Source organism: Penicillium griseofulvum (genome assembly GCF_001561935.1).
Source record: "Penicillium griseofulvum strain PG3 chromosome Unknown contig_11, whole genome shotgun sequence".
Classification (NCBI taxonomy): Eukaryota; Fungi; Ascomycota; class Eurotiomycetes; order Eurotiales; family Aspergillaceae; genus Penicillium; species Penicillium griseofulvum.
The window spans coordinates 672,861-688,399 of NW_024467432.1; the positions used below are offsets into that span (position 1 = coordinate 672,861).

General features: G+C 48.6%; 6 protein-coding genes across 6 annotated transcripts; 3 read left to right on the forward strand and 3 right to left on the reverse strand.

The window, feature by feature from the left end:
• Positions 1-830: 830 nt before the first annotated feature.
• On the reverse strand, positions 831-2,213 carry PGRI_087760 (uncharacterized protein; the record flags this gene model as incomplete). The annotated part of the gene is made up of 2 exons (XM_040796490.1): positions 831-2,112; positions 2,203-2,213. The coding sequence occupies 2 exons, from the start codon at positions 2,211-2,213 to the stop codon at positions 831-833; spliced, it is 1,293 nt and encodes a 430-aa protein (XP_040651028.1).
• A 599-nt stretch (positions 2,214-2,812) lies between these two features.
• PGRI_087770 (dihydrofolate synthase) lies at positions 2,813-4,054 on the forward strand (the record flags this gene model as incomplete). The annotated part of the gene is made up of 1 exon (XM_040796491.1): positions 2,813-4,054. The coding sequence occupies one exon, from the start codon at positions 2,813-2,815 to the stop codon at positions 4,052-4,054; it is 1,242 nt and encodes a 413-aa protein (XP_040651029.1).
• Positions 4,055-4,726: 672 nt separating this feature from the next.
• On the forward strand, positions 4,727-9,131 carry PGRI_087780 (serine/threonine-protein kinase; the record flags this gene model as incomplete). Its single annotated transcript, XM_040796492.1, has 11 exons — positions 4,727-4,918; positions 4,988-5,122; positions 5,180-5,209; positions 5,267-5,331; positions 5,384-5,447; positions 5,502-5,816; positions 5,872-7,605; positions 7,665-7,869; positions 7,929-8,379; positions 8,439-8,837; positions 8,888-9,131. The coding sequence occupies 11 exons, from the start codon at positions 4,727-4,729 to the stop codon at positions 9,129-9,131; spliced, it is 3,834 nt and encodes a 1,277-aa protein (XP_040651030.1).
• An 826-nt stretch (positions 9,132-9,957) lies between these two features.
• PGRI_087790 (ABC1 kinase family protein) lies at positions 9,958-12,009 on the forward strand (the record flags this gene model as incomplete). The annotated part of the gene is made up of 4 exons (XM_040796493.1): positions 9,958-10,397; positions 10,467-11,071; positions 11,131-11,703; positions 11,762-12,009. 4 exons carry the CDS (start codon positions 9,958-9,960, stop codon positions 12,007-12,009), a joined length of 1,866 nt encoding a protein of 621 aa, XP_040651031.1.
• Positions 12,010-12,742: 733 nt separating this feature from the next.
• On the reverse strand, positions 12,743-13,387 carry PGRI_087800 (iron-sulfur cluster assembly scaffold protein; the record flags this gene model as incomplete). Its single annotated transcript, XM_040796494.1, has 2 exons — positions 12,743-12,888; positions 12,940-13,387. 2 exons carry the CDS (start codon positions 13,385-13,387, stop codon positions 12,743-12,745), a joined length of 594 nt encoding a protein of 197 aa, XP_040651032.1.
• An 800-nt stretch (positions 13,388-14,187) lies between these two features.
• Positions 14,188-14,724, reverse strand: PGRI_087810 (uncharacterized protein; the record flags this gene model as incomplete). Its single annotated transcript, XM_040796495.1, has 4 exons — positions 14,188-14,217; positions 14,283-14,446; positions 14,525-14,580; positions 14,639-14,724. 4 exons carry the CDS (start codon positions 14,722-14,724, stop codon positions 14,188-14,190), a joined length of 336 nt encoding a protein of 111 aa, XP_040651033.1.
• Between the last annotated feature and the right edge of the window lie 815 nt (positions 14,725-15,539).

Sequence of the window (15,539 nt, forward strand, 5' to 3'; positions counted from 1 at the left end):
TCAACATGTCTTTCGATGATAAAATAGTGATTTGGTCGATATATTCATATTTGAATCTTGATACCTTTCATTTTGCATTGTATCCTGGAATGGTACCCTAAATCGGAGGTATTTACATTCGGTTTGGGGAAAGCCGCCAGGTCCGGGTTTCGAACCCGGATTGCCTGAGATTCCTGCAGGTTAGATAGAGGTGACATCCCTTCCGGCATCTATTTTCTTGACAAGAAACCCCTCAGGCGACCAACTTAGCCTTGTTAGAGGGAGCTATCCGGGAGGGGAGGAGGGAGGCAGAGGGGAAGGTGGGTGAGGTTTTAAAAAAAAAATCATTCCAAGATTACTATAAAGGTGACAAAAGAGGAAACTATTTTGGGCTAAGAGGACGAAACAAGTCTACAAGATAGGCGGGTGATATAAGCAGGATCACGTGTCACACGCATAAAAGCTCAGAGGCGTGCTCGGTTGTACTTAGTGAGCAAAAAGCGGCAAGGTCTGATCACTAAAAGGGAAAAAGAACGCCAAGAAGTGTATCTTTCTTTTTCATATATGGCGGGGCTCTTCGAGTGGGGACTACTGTGCTCCGAGGAATACGTCACTAGACTTGGCAGGTACATAAAGTGATCTACAAGTTGAATGCTTGTTTTATTTTGTTCAATCACAGCGGACGAGATATGGATACAAGAAATGTAAAGACCACAAAGCCCCAACAGGCCCTGTCAACGCCGCAGAAATCCATTTGAAACCCTATGAAAATTCCCGAAAAAAACGCCATTGCCAATATCATCAAAATCAAACCTTATGTCATTCAGTATTAACCACCCGGGCAGCTGTATTCAATTGTCGTTGGTTCGAGAAGCGCCATCCGTGTCGGTAGAGTCCATGCTCGCATTAAGACCACGATCGAGAGTGCGCGCAAGGCCAGCTGCAGCCCACCAATCGTCGGGAATATCTTCACGGCGGGCAAGTCGATCCAGGATAACCTGCATATGGTGAAGGTCATCATTTTGGTGGCGGTCAGAGAGTGCATTTCGGTGGCGCCCGTCAGAGAGAGCAAGAACGCTGGCGGGAATGATTGCAGGGATAGAAATGGGAGGATGGTTGCTCATGGTCGAATGTTGATTGGGATGGCGCCGAGAAGAAATAGTGATGCCTGCCGGCCCCATAAATTCTTGGAAACTAGAGGAAGGGTCCTCGTCATCGGAGGAAGAGAAGTCGCAAGGGTTGAGGTGGTCAGGAAAGGGGTCGAGTCCGAATTGAGCACGGGCAGCTTCCGCCGTCAATACCTGTGTCGGGATGATAGAGCTCCGAGGACGAGCATTGCGCGAAATATCCGGACCAGCGGCAGAGGTTGAGGCGAAAGAAGTATCAGTCGATGGTAGAGTCGCATCAGGTGTAATGGTTGAGAGCAAAGTCTCCCACGCATCGGTTTCTCGCTCTCCGTCTGGACTGGGACTGCGCTGGCGATCCCCAAGCCCGTCTACAACGGGGTCTCGGTTTGTTCGGGCTTGTGTGTTCTGGGACCGGTAATCAAGTGTCTCTGGTTGGAATGAGGTGTTGGAAGTATTATCACTGTTGTATCGGTCACGCATAGGGGGGAGACGAACGCCACTGTCCGAGGGGGTTGAAGTAGCACTGGTGCGGTAGAGCGCGGGAGCGAAGTTGGGAGTCAATGAAGGATTCGCATGAGAATTTCTGGGCTGGGCGTCGATGCGACCGAGAAGATCAGTCAAGGCTTGATCACGATAATTTCTGAATCGCCGGTTGACTGTCTCTGTCTGTCGCTCTGTCTGTCGGTCGGTCTGTCGGGGTGCACTGGCGGCGCGTGACTGAGCCCAGTTGAGGGCTTCACGTTCGGCCTGTTCCAGAGTAACCGTACTGTCGGCAGTTCCGTTCGGCGGTATGAAAGTGAAGCGCGGTACGCGTCTGGGTTCCACGGCGCCGCGTCGGAGTTCATCAATGATCTGTGAATGAAAAGAAGCCAGGATATCTGAACGGCGGGCTCGGGAGCTACTGTGCCGGGACAGTCCCCGGCGAATCGAGGAACGTGCAGCTGCAGACGCGTCCTTTTCCAAAGCAGACTTGGATGCATCGGTCTTGGAGGGCTCACGCCACATACTGTATATCAAAGTCAAGGTCAACATTGTACTGTGAAGCAGTGGCGCATGCGATAGCGTCGCGCGCCAACATAAGGGTGGTATGACTTACGGGATACCCATTTTGCTTTTTGTCTAGAAAAAAAGAGGAAAACCCGAATATGTTTGAAAAAGAAGGACAAGTAAAGACAAAAAAGGCGATTATGGAACTAGTAAAACGCGACTTGCGATAACGGTGGGGATGGTTAATGGAGACGGGGAGATTGGGTTTTTAGAGAGAATGCCTGAGGCTGGGGGTGGCTAGAGTGGCTGAATCACGTGTTGTCCAGACATCTTTCGTGTTTGCGCAATCTGTTTTTAGGCAATCTACATGTGATATATCGATAGAGACCTGATTGGTAAACCTGCTTAACTGAATTGGCTAGTGATTTTTGAAACATAGTTATATATTTTGTACATTAGTTAACTAGTTATAGTAATCTACGAAGAGTTTGGTGCCTGAAGCATGAGGATGCAAAGGATCACGTGGATATATTCCTCCGATCACGGTAAGCTCCAACCTAAAGGTGGGCTACACTACGACCATACCCCACGCTGATTCTGGCATTGTTCTTATTGTTCACAATGAAGCTCTGAAGTCCAGAAGCTGCCTGTCATTGCCTGATCCTTTGGTCAATAATGACAATTGACCTCCAAATTCCTATTACGCTACACTCATAAGGATGATTGAGTTAGGATTGAGTCGGGTCGCGAGTCTGCTGCAGCAGACTCCGCTCTCATGGAAAGCCATTCACATTGCTGGAACCAACGGTAAAGGATCTATCAGTGCCTACCTTTCCCATTTGTTATCCACTGGCGGAGTGCGTTGCGGCCGCTTCACTTCCCCGCATTTAATCGATCGGTGGGACTGTATCACAATTGGAGAGAAAGTGGTCCAAGAATCCCTTTTCCGACAGATTGAAGACCAAGTCAAATTACGCGACCAAACCTTGGGCATCGGTGCCTCCGAATTCGAGTTGTTGACAGCAACGGCGTTCGAGATATTCAACCATGAACGAGTCGAAGTTGGTGTGGTTGAGGTGGGCATGGGAGGCCGCCTAGATGCAACAAATATCCTGAATAATGTCCTTGTCTCGGTCATTACAAAGATAGGGATGGACCACCAGGCTTTCCTTGGATCGACAATTGGAGAGATTGCTCGTGAAAAAGCGGGCATCCTCAAGCCCGGAGTCCCTTGTGTGGTAGACAATACAAACAGTCAAGAAGTGGTTGAAACAGTGAGAGCTCATATTCAAGAACTGGGTATTGATTCCTTGTTTGTCTCTCCCGCAACAGTCTCTGAACAAATTCCGGCTCTTGCGCCTTACTTCCAGAAGCTTGATCTAGAGCCCCACCAACAAGAAAATATGTGCTGTGCAGTGTCTGCTCTTCGTCTTGCCCTTTCTCAACTACGACCTAAGATGGATGCATTCTCATTGCTCCCATATCTAGCCGATGTAACATGGCCGGGCCGTTTGCAAAACATTGTCCTCCAACCTTTGATTAATCGCCCAGAGCCTATTCTACTTGATGGTGCTCACAATGCACAATCTGCCGAAGTTCTCGGCAAGTACGTGGATCGCAAAATGCGTGTTCAAGGCCAACCTGTGACTTGGGTTGTTGCCGCATCAAGTGGAAAGGATCTGGCTGAGGTGTTTGGTTCCATTATCCGGCCCGGTGACCGAGTCGCCACTGCGGAGTTTGGTCCCGTGGACGGGATGCCCTGGGTCCAACCAACTAACGCCAAAGAGGTCGCCCATTCTATTCAAGCTATCCAAAATATTGGTCAGATCCAGAGCTCTGAAGGAAATTTAATCCCTGCCCTTCAGTGGGCTAGTGAACAGGCTCAAGGAGGTCCTCTTGTCATTGCTGGTAGCTTGTACCTTGTTTCAGATGTGTTGCGCCTTCTCCGTGCCCAAAAATGATACCCTATATAGATCGATTAGATGTCGCCGATCTATATCGTTAAATAATAGAACCCTTTGGACCTTTTATCTCCTTTTCCATATCTTTTTTCTTCTAGTAAAGTATAGTTATATATCGAGCCATTATATTCTCTTTTGGTCAAGTAATAAAAATTCCATGCTGGGTATCGTAGGGCTGATCGGCGATTGTCCAGCACAGCCTGCATGATGCGGCGGGTGGAGCACGAAAGTTCAAAACAACCACGATTTCTTGCGAACAACCCCCTTCACGCTCTATTGTCGCCTTTACTAGATCGATATTCTTCAGAGTTCTCCATGGTATTTGTACCCTTTTGAAGATATTGCATGCGTCTCGCTTTGTCGTCGAAACGGCTCTCTAGGGCGTGAGAGCTGAAGTGCTGTAATGTCCGCTTGGTAAGACCCTCTCCACAACGTTCACACGCAAACATTCATTCGCGATGCTTGTTTGTACCTTGAGAGGCTCAGATTAATTGACAATTGTGATCGCTAGAACCTGTGGATATGACCTCTGAGATCGTTGCTATCAGCTCTTTCAAGGTTGCCTCCTTCCTCGGCTTTCACCCCACCCATCCTCTACCTCAAACCGCATTCTGAGACCGACCGCCAGCTCGAATACCTACTAGGATACAGTCGAGGCTAGTCCGCAACATCATGGTCGCTCGGTCTGGCGAAGGGGGCGAAGGGCAGCCTCGCCCTCTCACCCCCTCCTCGAGAACCCCCGGAACCCCGATAAAGCCGCGATTGGCACGAGTTGGAACGAGTCCGTCGAAACGAGAAGAGAAACCGAAGGAAGACAAGGTTTTGAAGTCATCGGCCAAAGATGTTGCGGAACTCAAGGACTATGTATGGATATGATCCCCTGCCCCGCAAAACATGGACTGAGCAGATGCTGACCTTGGGTGTTGATGGTAGCAATTGGGAGACTGCCTGGGCAAGGGCGCTTTCGGTTCCGTGTATCGCGCGTTGAATTGGAATACTGGGGAGACTGTCGCCGTCAAGCAAATTAAGTTGACGGATCTTCCCAAGAGTGAATTGCGCGTCATCATGGTATGGGATACAATCCTTCTCGACGTTCGTCTGATATGCTAACATACGATGCAACAGCTTGAAATTGACCTTCTCAAAAATCTTGATGTAAGACACCCCGCCAAAACATATCAACACGTCCCCTACTGACATAGATCCATGCAGCACCCCAACATTGTCAAGTACCACGGATTTGTGAAATCCGCTGAAACCCTGAACATCATTCTCGAGTATGTTTCTTCCGGCTCAAGTTCAACGGAACATATAACTGACGGTTTATAGATATTGCGAAAATGGCTCGTTGCATTCCATTGCGAAGAACTTCGGCCGTTTTCCTGAGAACCTTGTGGGACTTTATATGTCCCAGGTTCTTCATGGCTTGCTCTACTTACATGAACAGGGTGTTATTCACCGAGATATCAAGGGTGCAAACATTCTGACCACAAAGGAAGGACTGGTCAAGCTTGCCGATTTCGGTGTCGCCAGTCGTACTACGGGCTTGAGTGAATCAAGCGTGGTTGGTACGCCGTACTGGATGGCCCCCGAAGTAATCGAGCTTTCGGGAGCAACAACAGCTTCCGATATCTGGAGTTTAGGATGCACTGTCATCGAGCTACTTGAAGGGAAACCCCCTTATCATAACATGCAGCCCATGCCAGCACTATTTCGTATTGTAAACGATGATCACCCTCCATTTTCGCAGGGTGCCTCACCGGTATGTCTTTATCGATCATTAAGGCATATTCATGTAATGCTGACTCTCTATCTAGGCCGTGAAAGACTTCCTCATGCAATGTTTCCAAAAAGATCCCAACCTTCGAGTGTCGGCAAGAAAGTTGCTTAAACATCCGTGGATTGTTAATGCGCGCAGAACAGAATCTGTGATTCCCAAGAAGTCTACAGAATATGAAGAAGCCGTCAGGAGTGTCCAAGAATGGAACGAGGCTTTGCGGTCACCCGAAGCGGGGACTTCAAAGAAAAAACAGAGGCCAGACCATCCCAGTACTTCCGGCCTGCCATCTACCCGAAATAATCCATTGGTCGATACCCTGCCATCCCCAACCGCTATCAAACCCACGGAGCGCTTTCGATCACCTGTATTAGCAGGGGATGACAATTGGGATGATGACTTTGCTACTGCAATCTCTCCTAGCGCACTCAAATTGCCGCATCTACGGCCACATGATAACTTTGGGGGCATGCTCTCCTCTGAGAGACTGAAAGCTTTTGCGTCACTCGACGGGACCATACTCAGATCGGATGACAATTCTGATCCCTTTGAGGATAGCTCAGGCTTCTCTGACGAAGATACTTTGCAGACCATTCGACCATATCCCGTCAAACCTTCTGTGGCAGAACCTTCCAAGCCTCAAAGCCCTGCATTCTCTCAGCCTGGAGCCAATGCCCCCGTTTCTGCAATGCAAAATGTTCCAATCCTCGCCCAAAATCCCATGCCGAGACGAGCTCGCCCGGCTCCACGTCCGACTAATCTCTACAAAGAGAACTCTGTCGATGATTATTCCGACCTCATTATGGCCAATGAGGATTCATTGGATCGAAAGCTGGGTGGTTATCAAGTACAGTCCGACGAGACTTCAAATTTCATGTATGGTTCTAACTTTTTCCAGGACTTCGAGGATGATCCATCATCACCCATTCATGAAAACATAGGATACAACCAATTAGATGCCGAATTTGGCAATCCGCATCCCCAGCTGCGCAAACAGCTTTCTGTGAAGCGTGACCGGTCTACCATTGAGATCCAGAGGTTCGCTGAGAATGAAAATGACGAGGACTTCTCTGATATTCTTGGGGCCGACCAAGCTGCTCTAGATCAGGCAGAGAGCGACGATGGCTCGGATCAAAGTACATTGATGTTAAACTCCAAACTATCTAACTCATGGTTGGGAGACCAAGAAGACGAGGATGATCCCTTTGCGCAATTGGAAGAAGGCTTTGATGAGGTGGACCTCGAAGAAAATATCGCGCGCGATAAATACGCACGACTTCGCAACCAAGTTGAGGGTCTTGTGGACTCCCTCAAAACATCCCAAGACGAGGAAGTTCTTGCAGAGATTTCTGAACAATTGTTCACGATTTTTTGTGACCTTCCAGAGACTAAGAACATCATCATCAGTGCTCACGGCATGCTGCCAATTCTCGAGATTCTTGACACTACTCGTCGCCGTGATATCGTCCTTTGTCTGTTGAGGGTTGTCAATGCAATCATATACGATGACTATGAGATCCAGGAAAACCTCTGCTTTGTTGGTGGAATCCCTATCATCAACGAGTTTGCATCCAAGAAGTACCCACGCGAAATTCGACTTGAAGCAGCGGCTTTCGTGCAGCAGATGTACCAGACTTCCACCCTGACTCTACAGATGTTTGTCAGTGCTGGAGGCTTGAATGTCCTGGTTGAGTTCCTAGAGGACGATTATGAAGATGAACGCGAACTGGTGTTGATTGGCGTGAACGGAATCTGGAGTGTCTTCGAGCTGCAGGTAAGTATTTCGCCTTCATTGCACTTTGAATCTCCTCAGACCTAACTATTTTCCTATAGGGCTCCACCCCCAAGAACGATTTCTGCAGAATCCTGTCCCGCAACTCCGTTCTTGATCCCCTGTCTCTTGTTCTAAGTCGTGCTCTCGATGAAGATGGGGAATTGACAGAAGTCATCGAGGGTCGCATTGCAAATATTTTCTTCATATTCTCGCAGGCCGAGAATCATGTCAAGGAAATGGTTTCTGAACGAACAGTCTTGCACAGTAAGCATTATTTCCTCCAGGGAGCCTCCGCAATTTTCTATGCTAACAGTTGATTCAAGGAGTCTTGAAAGAACTGAGGCGAATGAGCCCAGTTCATCAAATTACGATGTTGAAATTCATCAAAAATCTGTCGATGCTTTCAACTACTTTAGATTCGCTCCAGAATTCCAACGCCATCGATGTCTTGACCGATCTGCTTCGATCGAATCTAAAAAAGGCACATTTCCGCGAGCTCTCAAACCAGATCCTCAACACCATCTACAATATGTGCCGCTTGAACAAGTCTCGACAAGAAGACGCTGCACTGAACGGCATTGTACCGCTACTACAAAAGATCGTGCTCACAGAGCGGCCGCTGAAAGAGTTTGCCTTACCAATTCTCTGCGACATGGCACAATCTGGAAAGGTTGGCCGAAGGGAGCTGTGGCGTAACAAAGGCCTAGGCTTTTATATCTCTTTGCTCTTGGATCCGTATTGGCAAGTCACTGCCTTGGATGCTATTTTCACATGGTTTGTCTCCCATTCCAGAGTCGTACATGGTCTCAAAGCTAACAATGAACAATAATTAGGCTTCAAGAAGAGACTGCCAAGGTTGAAGAGCATCTCTTGGACGGTATATTTGAGAGTGATACGTTTGAGGGCCCCGTTACATTTACTGGCGCCATTGCGGAATGTTTGAAGCTTTCGAAGGCTAATGCATTTGAAAACACCCTCGAACCTCTGCAGAAGCTTCTTCGGCTCAGCCCTCAGGTCGCATCCACCTTTGCGCGGCCTGATATCTTCCAGAGACTGAGGCAGAAGCTGCATCACACCAAAGCCGCCGTCCGACTCAACCTTCTGCGCATAATAGCCAGTATTTGTGATTCAAACGAAGAACAAGGTGGGCTACTCGCAACGTATGGCCTGCTCGATGCTATTCGAAACATGGAGAACGACCCCGCAGTCCTTGTCAGAGATATGGCAGGCAAGTTAGTTCGATCTAGCGAAGCATATGGCGCCAGCAAACGCAGACCGACAGCCCGAAGACAAAGCACATGCACTCCCCCTCCAATCTTATTCTCGGCATCATCTACCCCGTCCACGCCCTCATCGCACCGCACCGGCCAGTCAAGGGGATATCTGGATGGTCGGGAAACTCCCCGGCACCCGCGAAACTCTCTCAGTGTTTCTTCCTTGGCTATGAGACCTGGCAGTCGAGATGGCACCAGCCCGGCTCTTGGGTCTGCGGCAAATGGAAGCAGTGCGGCCGCTGCCAGGCCTAGGTCTGCACGACCCCTCTCTAGTAGAATGAGTCACGTTGAGCTGCTGCGTGAGGAAGACAACAAGACTCCAAACTCGCTGAGTCGCCGGCCTTCGATCATTCCTCGTCGTCGCCGCCCAACACTCGCAGATTCTGAGTGGACTTGATTTAGCGTCCAAATGGGTTTACTGTGAAGCTGTTTGTGTTGTTGCGTTTCCGATTTCCCCAGTTCATACTAGCCTGTCTCATATACAGGCAACGGCGTTATCAACTCTAAATGGTCTTTGGAGTGATGGTGCAAGGTTTTACTCCTTTGTAAACCCCTTTGTTATCATGTGGGCACTGGTTGCTGCACATAGAGTCGATGTATTTCTGTTCGAATCAATATTTCCTTCTAATTTGTATGAGTTTCCTTGACGTAAGCTCATAAGTAAACAGTTCTAAACAACATACTGCATGTATATCAGGCATCTCCTCCCTTGTTAATTACTGCGAATTAACTGGGATCCTCAAAAAAAGACATTGGCGGCATAAGACCAGCCCTTGGTACACCGTTCTCGCCCCTTTTGCTCTCTCTCTTTTACGATAAGCTATGCTTCACTATAAGACTTACCGGTCAATACCATCAACATCATCCTACTTATTCAACACCAAATTAGCTATGACGTCTGTTACGGATCTATAGATCTTGGAATCACGTGCAGCGCCGAAGCCGATTGGCGGCGAGAACCGTGAAAAATCTCTCTGAACCGACAATCATACGATGAATTGAGGCCAGAAACGCCTACACTCTCGGTCTTCTCTTATTTTATCTTTTTTTTTTCCTGGCCGGCGGCCTTCGCTTCGGCATGAGCGCAGCGCTTCGCGTGCCATTGCGGGCATTCAAGATTGATCCCGCGGTGATCGGGAAAACGTCCAAACCCTTGACATCTGGATCCTCGTTTCTTCTGGCCTCAGAATCCCTGTTACGACAGTCGCCCTCTTCCGGTTTAATTAAGGCTTCATCATGGGGTCGTTCAGTGTCTCCCCAGGGCTCCACGCTCGCCGCTTCGCGCCGTTCCTTTTCTGTCAAGGCTTCGCCTCTCTTGTCTGCGAAGAGTAAGAGCCAGCACAAGTCTGGAAGCAAATCCAAAGCAAATGAATCGCAACGGAGCGCCATCAAATGGTTTCTAATTGGAAGTATCCTCGGTTTGGGCGCAGTGACGTTCTCGGACCAAGCGCAGCATGCGTTCCAGGCGGCGAAACGTAGTGGGCGCGTTGTTGGCACACTGGCCGTCTGTATCAATGAGTAAGTGAAGTGCGATGGCTCTATTTTGCACCTTGACAGAAATTTTAACACAACTTCGAATCTTTGCAGCTACCGTGTTACTCTGAAACAAGACGCCTCGTCCCCCGAAGAACATAACGCACTGCTTCGCGCATGCCACAAGCGCTGCGCCGAGCGTACACTCCATGTCCTAGAAAAGAATGGATCGATTTTCATCAAATTAGGCCAGCACCTCAGCAGCATGGGCTATCTGCTTCCCATTGAATGGACCTCGACCTTCATCCCGCTCCAGGACAGATGCCCCGTCTCGTCAATTGAATCAATTGGCGAGCTGTTCCGCAAAGACACAGGCCAGGATATGAATGAGCTATTCGCCTCGTTTGAATCGACACCCATTGGTGCTGCATCCCTGGCGCAAGTGCACATTGCTACGTTGAAAGAAACCGGACAATTGGTCGCTGTTAAAGTCCAGCATCCCGCGCTGGACGAATGGGTGCCATTAGACTTGGCTTTGACTCGATTCACTTTCTCCATGCTTAAGCGCTTCTTCCCTGAATATGACCTGGAATGGTTATCCAAGGAAATGGATTTCTCACTGCCACAAGAGCTGGACTTCCGCATGGAAGCCCAGAATGCTACCCACGCCAGCGAGTACTTCAAAGCGCACTCTGATGCACCACTGGTCATTCCCAAAGGTTCATAATGCTGCCAATCCCGAGCTTGTACGTCTAACTTGAAGCTAACTATACCCCAGTGATGTGGTCTCAAAAGCGTATCCTCGTGATGGAGTACATCGCAGGCCACCGCCCCGACGACCTCGAGTACCTGGACGCCAACAACATCGACCGCGACGAGGTCTCCGCCGCTCTCGCGCACGTCTTCAACGAGATGATCTTCGGCGACAACGCCCCACTCCACTGCGATCCTCACGGCGGTAACATCGCCATCCGCCCGAACCACACCCGCTCACACCCCAACTTCGACATCGTCCTCTATGACCACGGGCTTTACCGCAACATCGACCGCGACCTACGCCGCAACTATGCCAAGCTATGGCTAGCCGTTATCGACGCAGACGTGCCGCGGATGCGCGAGTACGCACAGAAGGTTGCCGGCATCACAGACGAGCAGTTCCCCCTCTTTGCCAGCGCCATCACCGGTCGGGACTACAGCGTTCTCACGAAGAAGAGCGTCGTTTCTTCACGGACCCTTGAAGAGAAAAAGAATATCTCCGGTGCATTGGGTGAAGGCATGCTGCAACAACTCGTTGTCTTGCTAGGCCAGGTTCCGCGGATTATTCTTCTCATCCTGAAGACCAATGACCTTAGTATGTATTTCACTTTCACTGAATTATTTGGGGTTATCCTCGACTAACTTCCTCCTAGCTCGCAGTCTAGACGAAAACCTTCACACACGCCAGGGCCCAATGCGCACTTTCCTTATCCTCGCGCGGTACGCCACGCGTACTGTCTTTGAAGAGCAGTTGGAGCTCATTGCGGAGTCTGGCGGTATCTTCCGCAACTTCTTCCGTTTCCTGTGTGCTTACGCGAGCTACCTTCGCGTTGAGGTCAAGTTGTCTGTTTATGAGACTATGCTGTCCTTGAAGACTCGCTTCGGCCTCCGAAGTGGTTAGACGGTGTTTTTTTTTTTTTTTTTTTTTGACGGATGGCTTGCCCTTGGTCCTTTTGGTCTGTTTTTCCATTATATCCCTTGTTTTTTGGTTGGTTCATTGGCACGGATTGTCTTGAGTGGTCTGTCTGTGCATCAGCGGTGGCGTTCTGTATTTCTTTTCACATTTGGCCTCTTCGTCCCTTGGCTGGATAGAGGATGGGTTATATGTTTCCGAGCTTTCGCTCTCAAAGATCCTGTGTGGTCCTGTACAGTAGATAGATTGTGGATACATTATGAATCATAGACTGCTTCTGATATTACTTTACTTCTACAACATGTAACTGTTCTGGTTTCACTGTTTCATTGGAAACTATCAAGGCGCTGTTTTTCAGAAAATGGTTTTGTATCGATCAAGGATTCCAGATACCGAGGCGCCGACGCAGAAAAAAAAAAACGTATCAGAACGTGAGAGGAAAAAGGGGAATATGTACATCAAACAAATGGGCAACTTGTTCGTTTTCATCTCATCCATCGTCATAACTCGCGCGCATTTCAGCAGCATCAAGTACAACAAATCCCAAATTCACCCGTTCTTGTCGATGCTGACAAAGAACAAGTATCCTTGATCAAATGATTGTGTATTAAGACAATCTCGGAAATAAATAATAAATTCAGAGCTCGCCAGGCGAAACGAGTGAGTTGAGTCATTCCGATGGAGAATCCATCCGGCAGACACACACAAAGCAAAGAATAAATTAAACGGCAGCAGCAGTCTCAGCCTTGACGTCAGGAATGACGCCGCCTGTCCCGGATAGATCTGTGGTACGGGTGTTGGGGTTCTTGGTGTAGTAATTGGCAATGGCAGACTTGATAGCGTCCTCAGCAAGCATGGAGCAGTGCACTAGGTGTATGTTAGTATATGATCATAAAAACCAATAGAAGGAAAACATACGCTTGACAGGAGGCAGACACAACTCCTTCGCCACATCGGTGTTCTTAATCTTGCCAGCCTCGTCGAGGGTCATACCGCGAACGAGCTCGGTCAAATAACTAGAAGAAGCGATAGCGCTACCACAGCCGAAAGTCTTGAAGACAACGTCGTCGATACGGCCGGAGTCCTTGTTCACGCGAATCTGCAACTTCATGACATCGCCACAGGCGGGGGCACCGACGAGACCAGTGCCGACGTCCTGGTCACCCTTCTTCATGGAACCGACATTTCGGGGGTTATTGTAGTGATCCAGGACCTTCTCGTGGTATCCTCTGCGCTGTTGAGCTGGGGCGGGAGCAGCACGACGGATGGCGGGTTGAGCGGACTGCAGGCCGGTGAGGGGAGAAAGGGCACTGCGTGTTGCGACAGAGCCGACACGGGGAGCAATGGTGACAAGGCGCTTGAACATTGTGAATTATTATGGGAGTATTTGATGGGGTATTGGTTTTGGTGATATGTGTTGGAAGGCGAAAAAAAGATGGATCTGATAGGGAGAAGTGATGAATTCATAAATAATCTGATCGGATCTTAGATAAGCACGCTAGTCCTAATGGAGTAGTATCTTTGGCCGGATCCGCCGGTCGTCGGAGATGACAAATATGACGTTCCTTTCTTTTATCTCTCAGTCTACTTCGATTCTGATATTTAAATGATGCGCTGGATGGGAAAAGTTGGAGTATTATATCTCTGTGCCAGTAAGAGTACGTGTTGGTGATATCAGTTCTCAGGGGTGGCGACTCTTGTGCACCACTTAAGTTCTCCGCGGTGGACTCGCCCGGTCACTGACTTGTTTTCCGCCTTTTTTTGAGAGCCAATTGTTTGGCAATGATATTTAATAGTGGAGAGAAGAACCATAGAGATTATCAATTTGATATGGCTTTAGACTGTTCAAATACAGTATCTATTATTCTATTACTACATATCGAAATTATACCCTTGTTCCCGCGGAGTTACAGATTCGGAGTATATCTACGGAGTACGGACTAGGTAGTCAATTCCCCGGCTTCTAGAATATCCCATACCCGAAAAAGAACTAGACTAACCGTATCGATCCTTTTCGGCATTTCTCACTCCTTGTGATACGTAGAACGGAACAACTTTACAAAACTCAAGGCATCAAGATGCAACATTTCCTAGTCGCTTTCAATTCAATGTATTAAACCAACCTGGATCCCCAGACCCAGGCAAAGATAAAACTGGATATGCAACCTACAAAGCCTCACGAACGGCAGACTTGAACTAAACCAAAAGACAGGTTAGCGGCAGAAAAAAACTTGGAAAGACCATCTTCCTGTGTAACATACCGGGATAATTTGAGCCTTCTCCATATCCCACACACCAGAAGTGGTATAGATATCCTTGTTAATAAGCTCAAGCACTTGGGCTTCATTCTCCGCAACAGCAAGGATCATGCTTCCCTTGAAGGAAGGAACCTCTCCATCAGCGGGGTGGGCATTGAGCATTGCGCCTAGATAAGAAACAGTGTCAGTAATATGCTCGAGAAGTTTCCATGACGATACAGAACAAAGGCAACAGTGTCACATACCACCGGCAACAATAGCACCAGACGCAACATGTGGCATAACACCCTCGCGGTGGTTACTAAAGATCGCATTAGCAAGATCCAGGCGCGTCTCTGGACTCCTAGGGAAAGACTCACGGGCGAACCTCGAGACGCTTGGCCTGCGCGCCGGGCTTATCGGGCAGAATGCAGAGGAACTCTCTCTTAGCAGGGGCGGAAGACATATTGCGTTGGAAGGTTAAGACTGATTTTCTGGTATTTAGGGAGAATTCAATCGAAGTCGAGGGGTAGGAAGAGAATAAGTGTGGGACGCGGAGGAGTGGTCGCCGCGCGTGGGGGAAAGCGGGGGCTTTACATTGAAGGGCGCGGGTGAGACGGAATGGCATGTTGGAAAGGAATATATTGGATTGGGGTTATACGAAGATGCATAACGTTATGTATTTCACAAGCGAGTGGCCACCCCAACACTATATGCTAAAATCAAATCCATTTATCTCAACCATAACGCCATTAAATTAATTTAACTAAATTATTCATCTATCTGGACATGCGTCTCTTCTATGACCCTGATTTTTACATAGCCCGCACGTTGGTAATGCCCTAGTTCTTGGCTGTAAAGGTGGCGAAGGCCTGCGTCGCGGGGGTATAGGTGCTACAATTGCTTCCACCGGCTCAGGTATTAATTAAGAAGCTTCTTGAACTGAGAGACCTTCTTCGGCGGGTATCTGCCTTCGGGATCGAGCACGTTTTTACTTCTGCTTCTCATTAGTAGCGCGTAAATCCTTGTTTTCTTTAGCGAGTAAAATAGTACCTTGCATTATAAGGCGGAAGCCTTTTATAAGTTGATTTAATGTATGGTCGGAAGGACTTGGTAGGCTTCGAGATCTTGTACAAAGTAGAGCTTTGATTAACGAAGCCTGCCGAGGTAGATCTTTCTTAGTAGCTAGTATTTTTGGTGTAAAATTCCGGCTAGAATCACTACTGTTACGGAACTACCCGTCACCAATCGATGGTACCCCACCGGGTGCACAGATGGGCC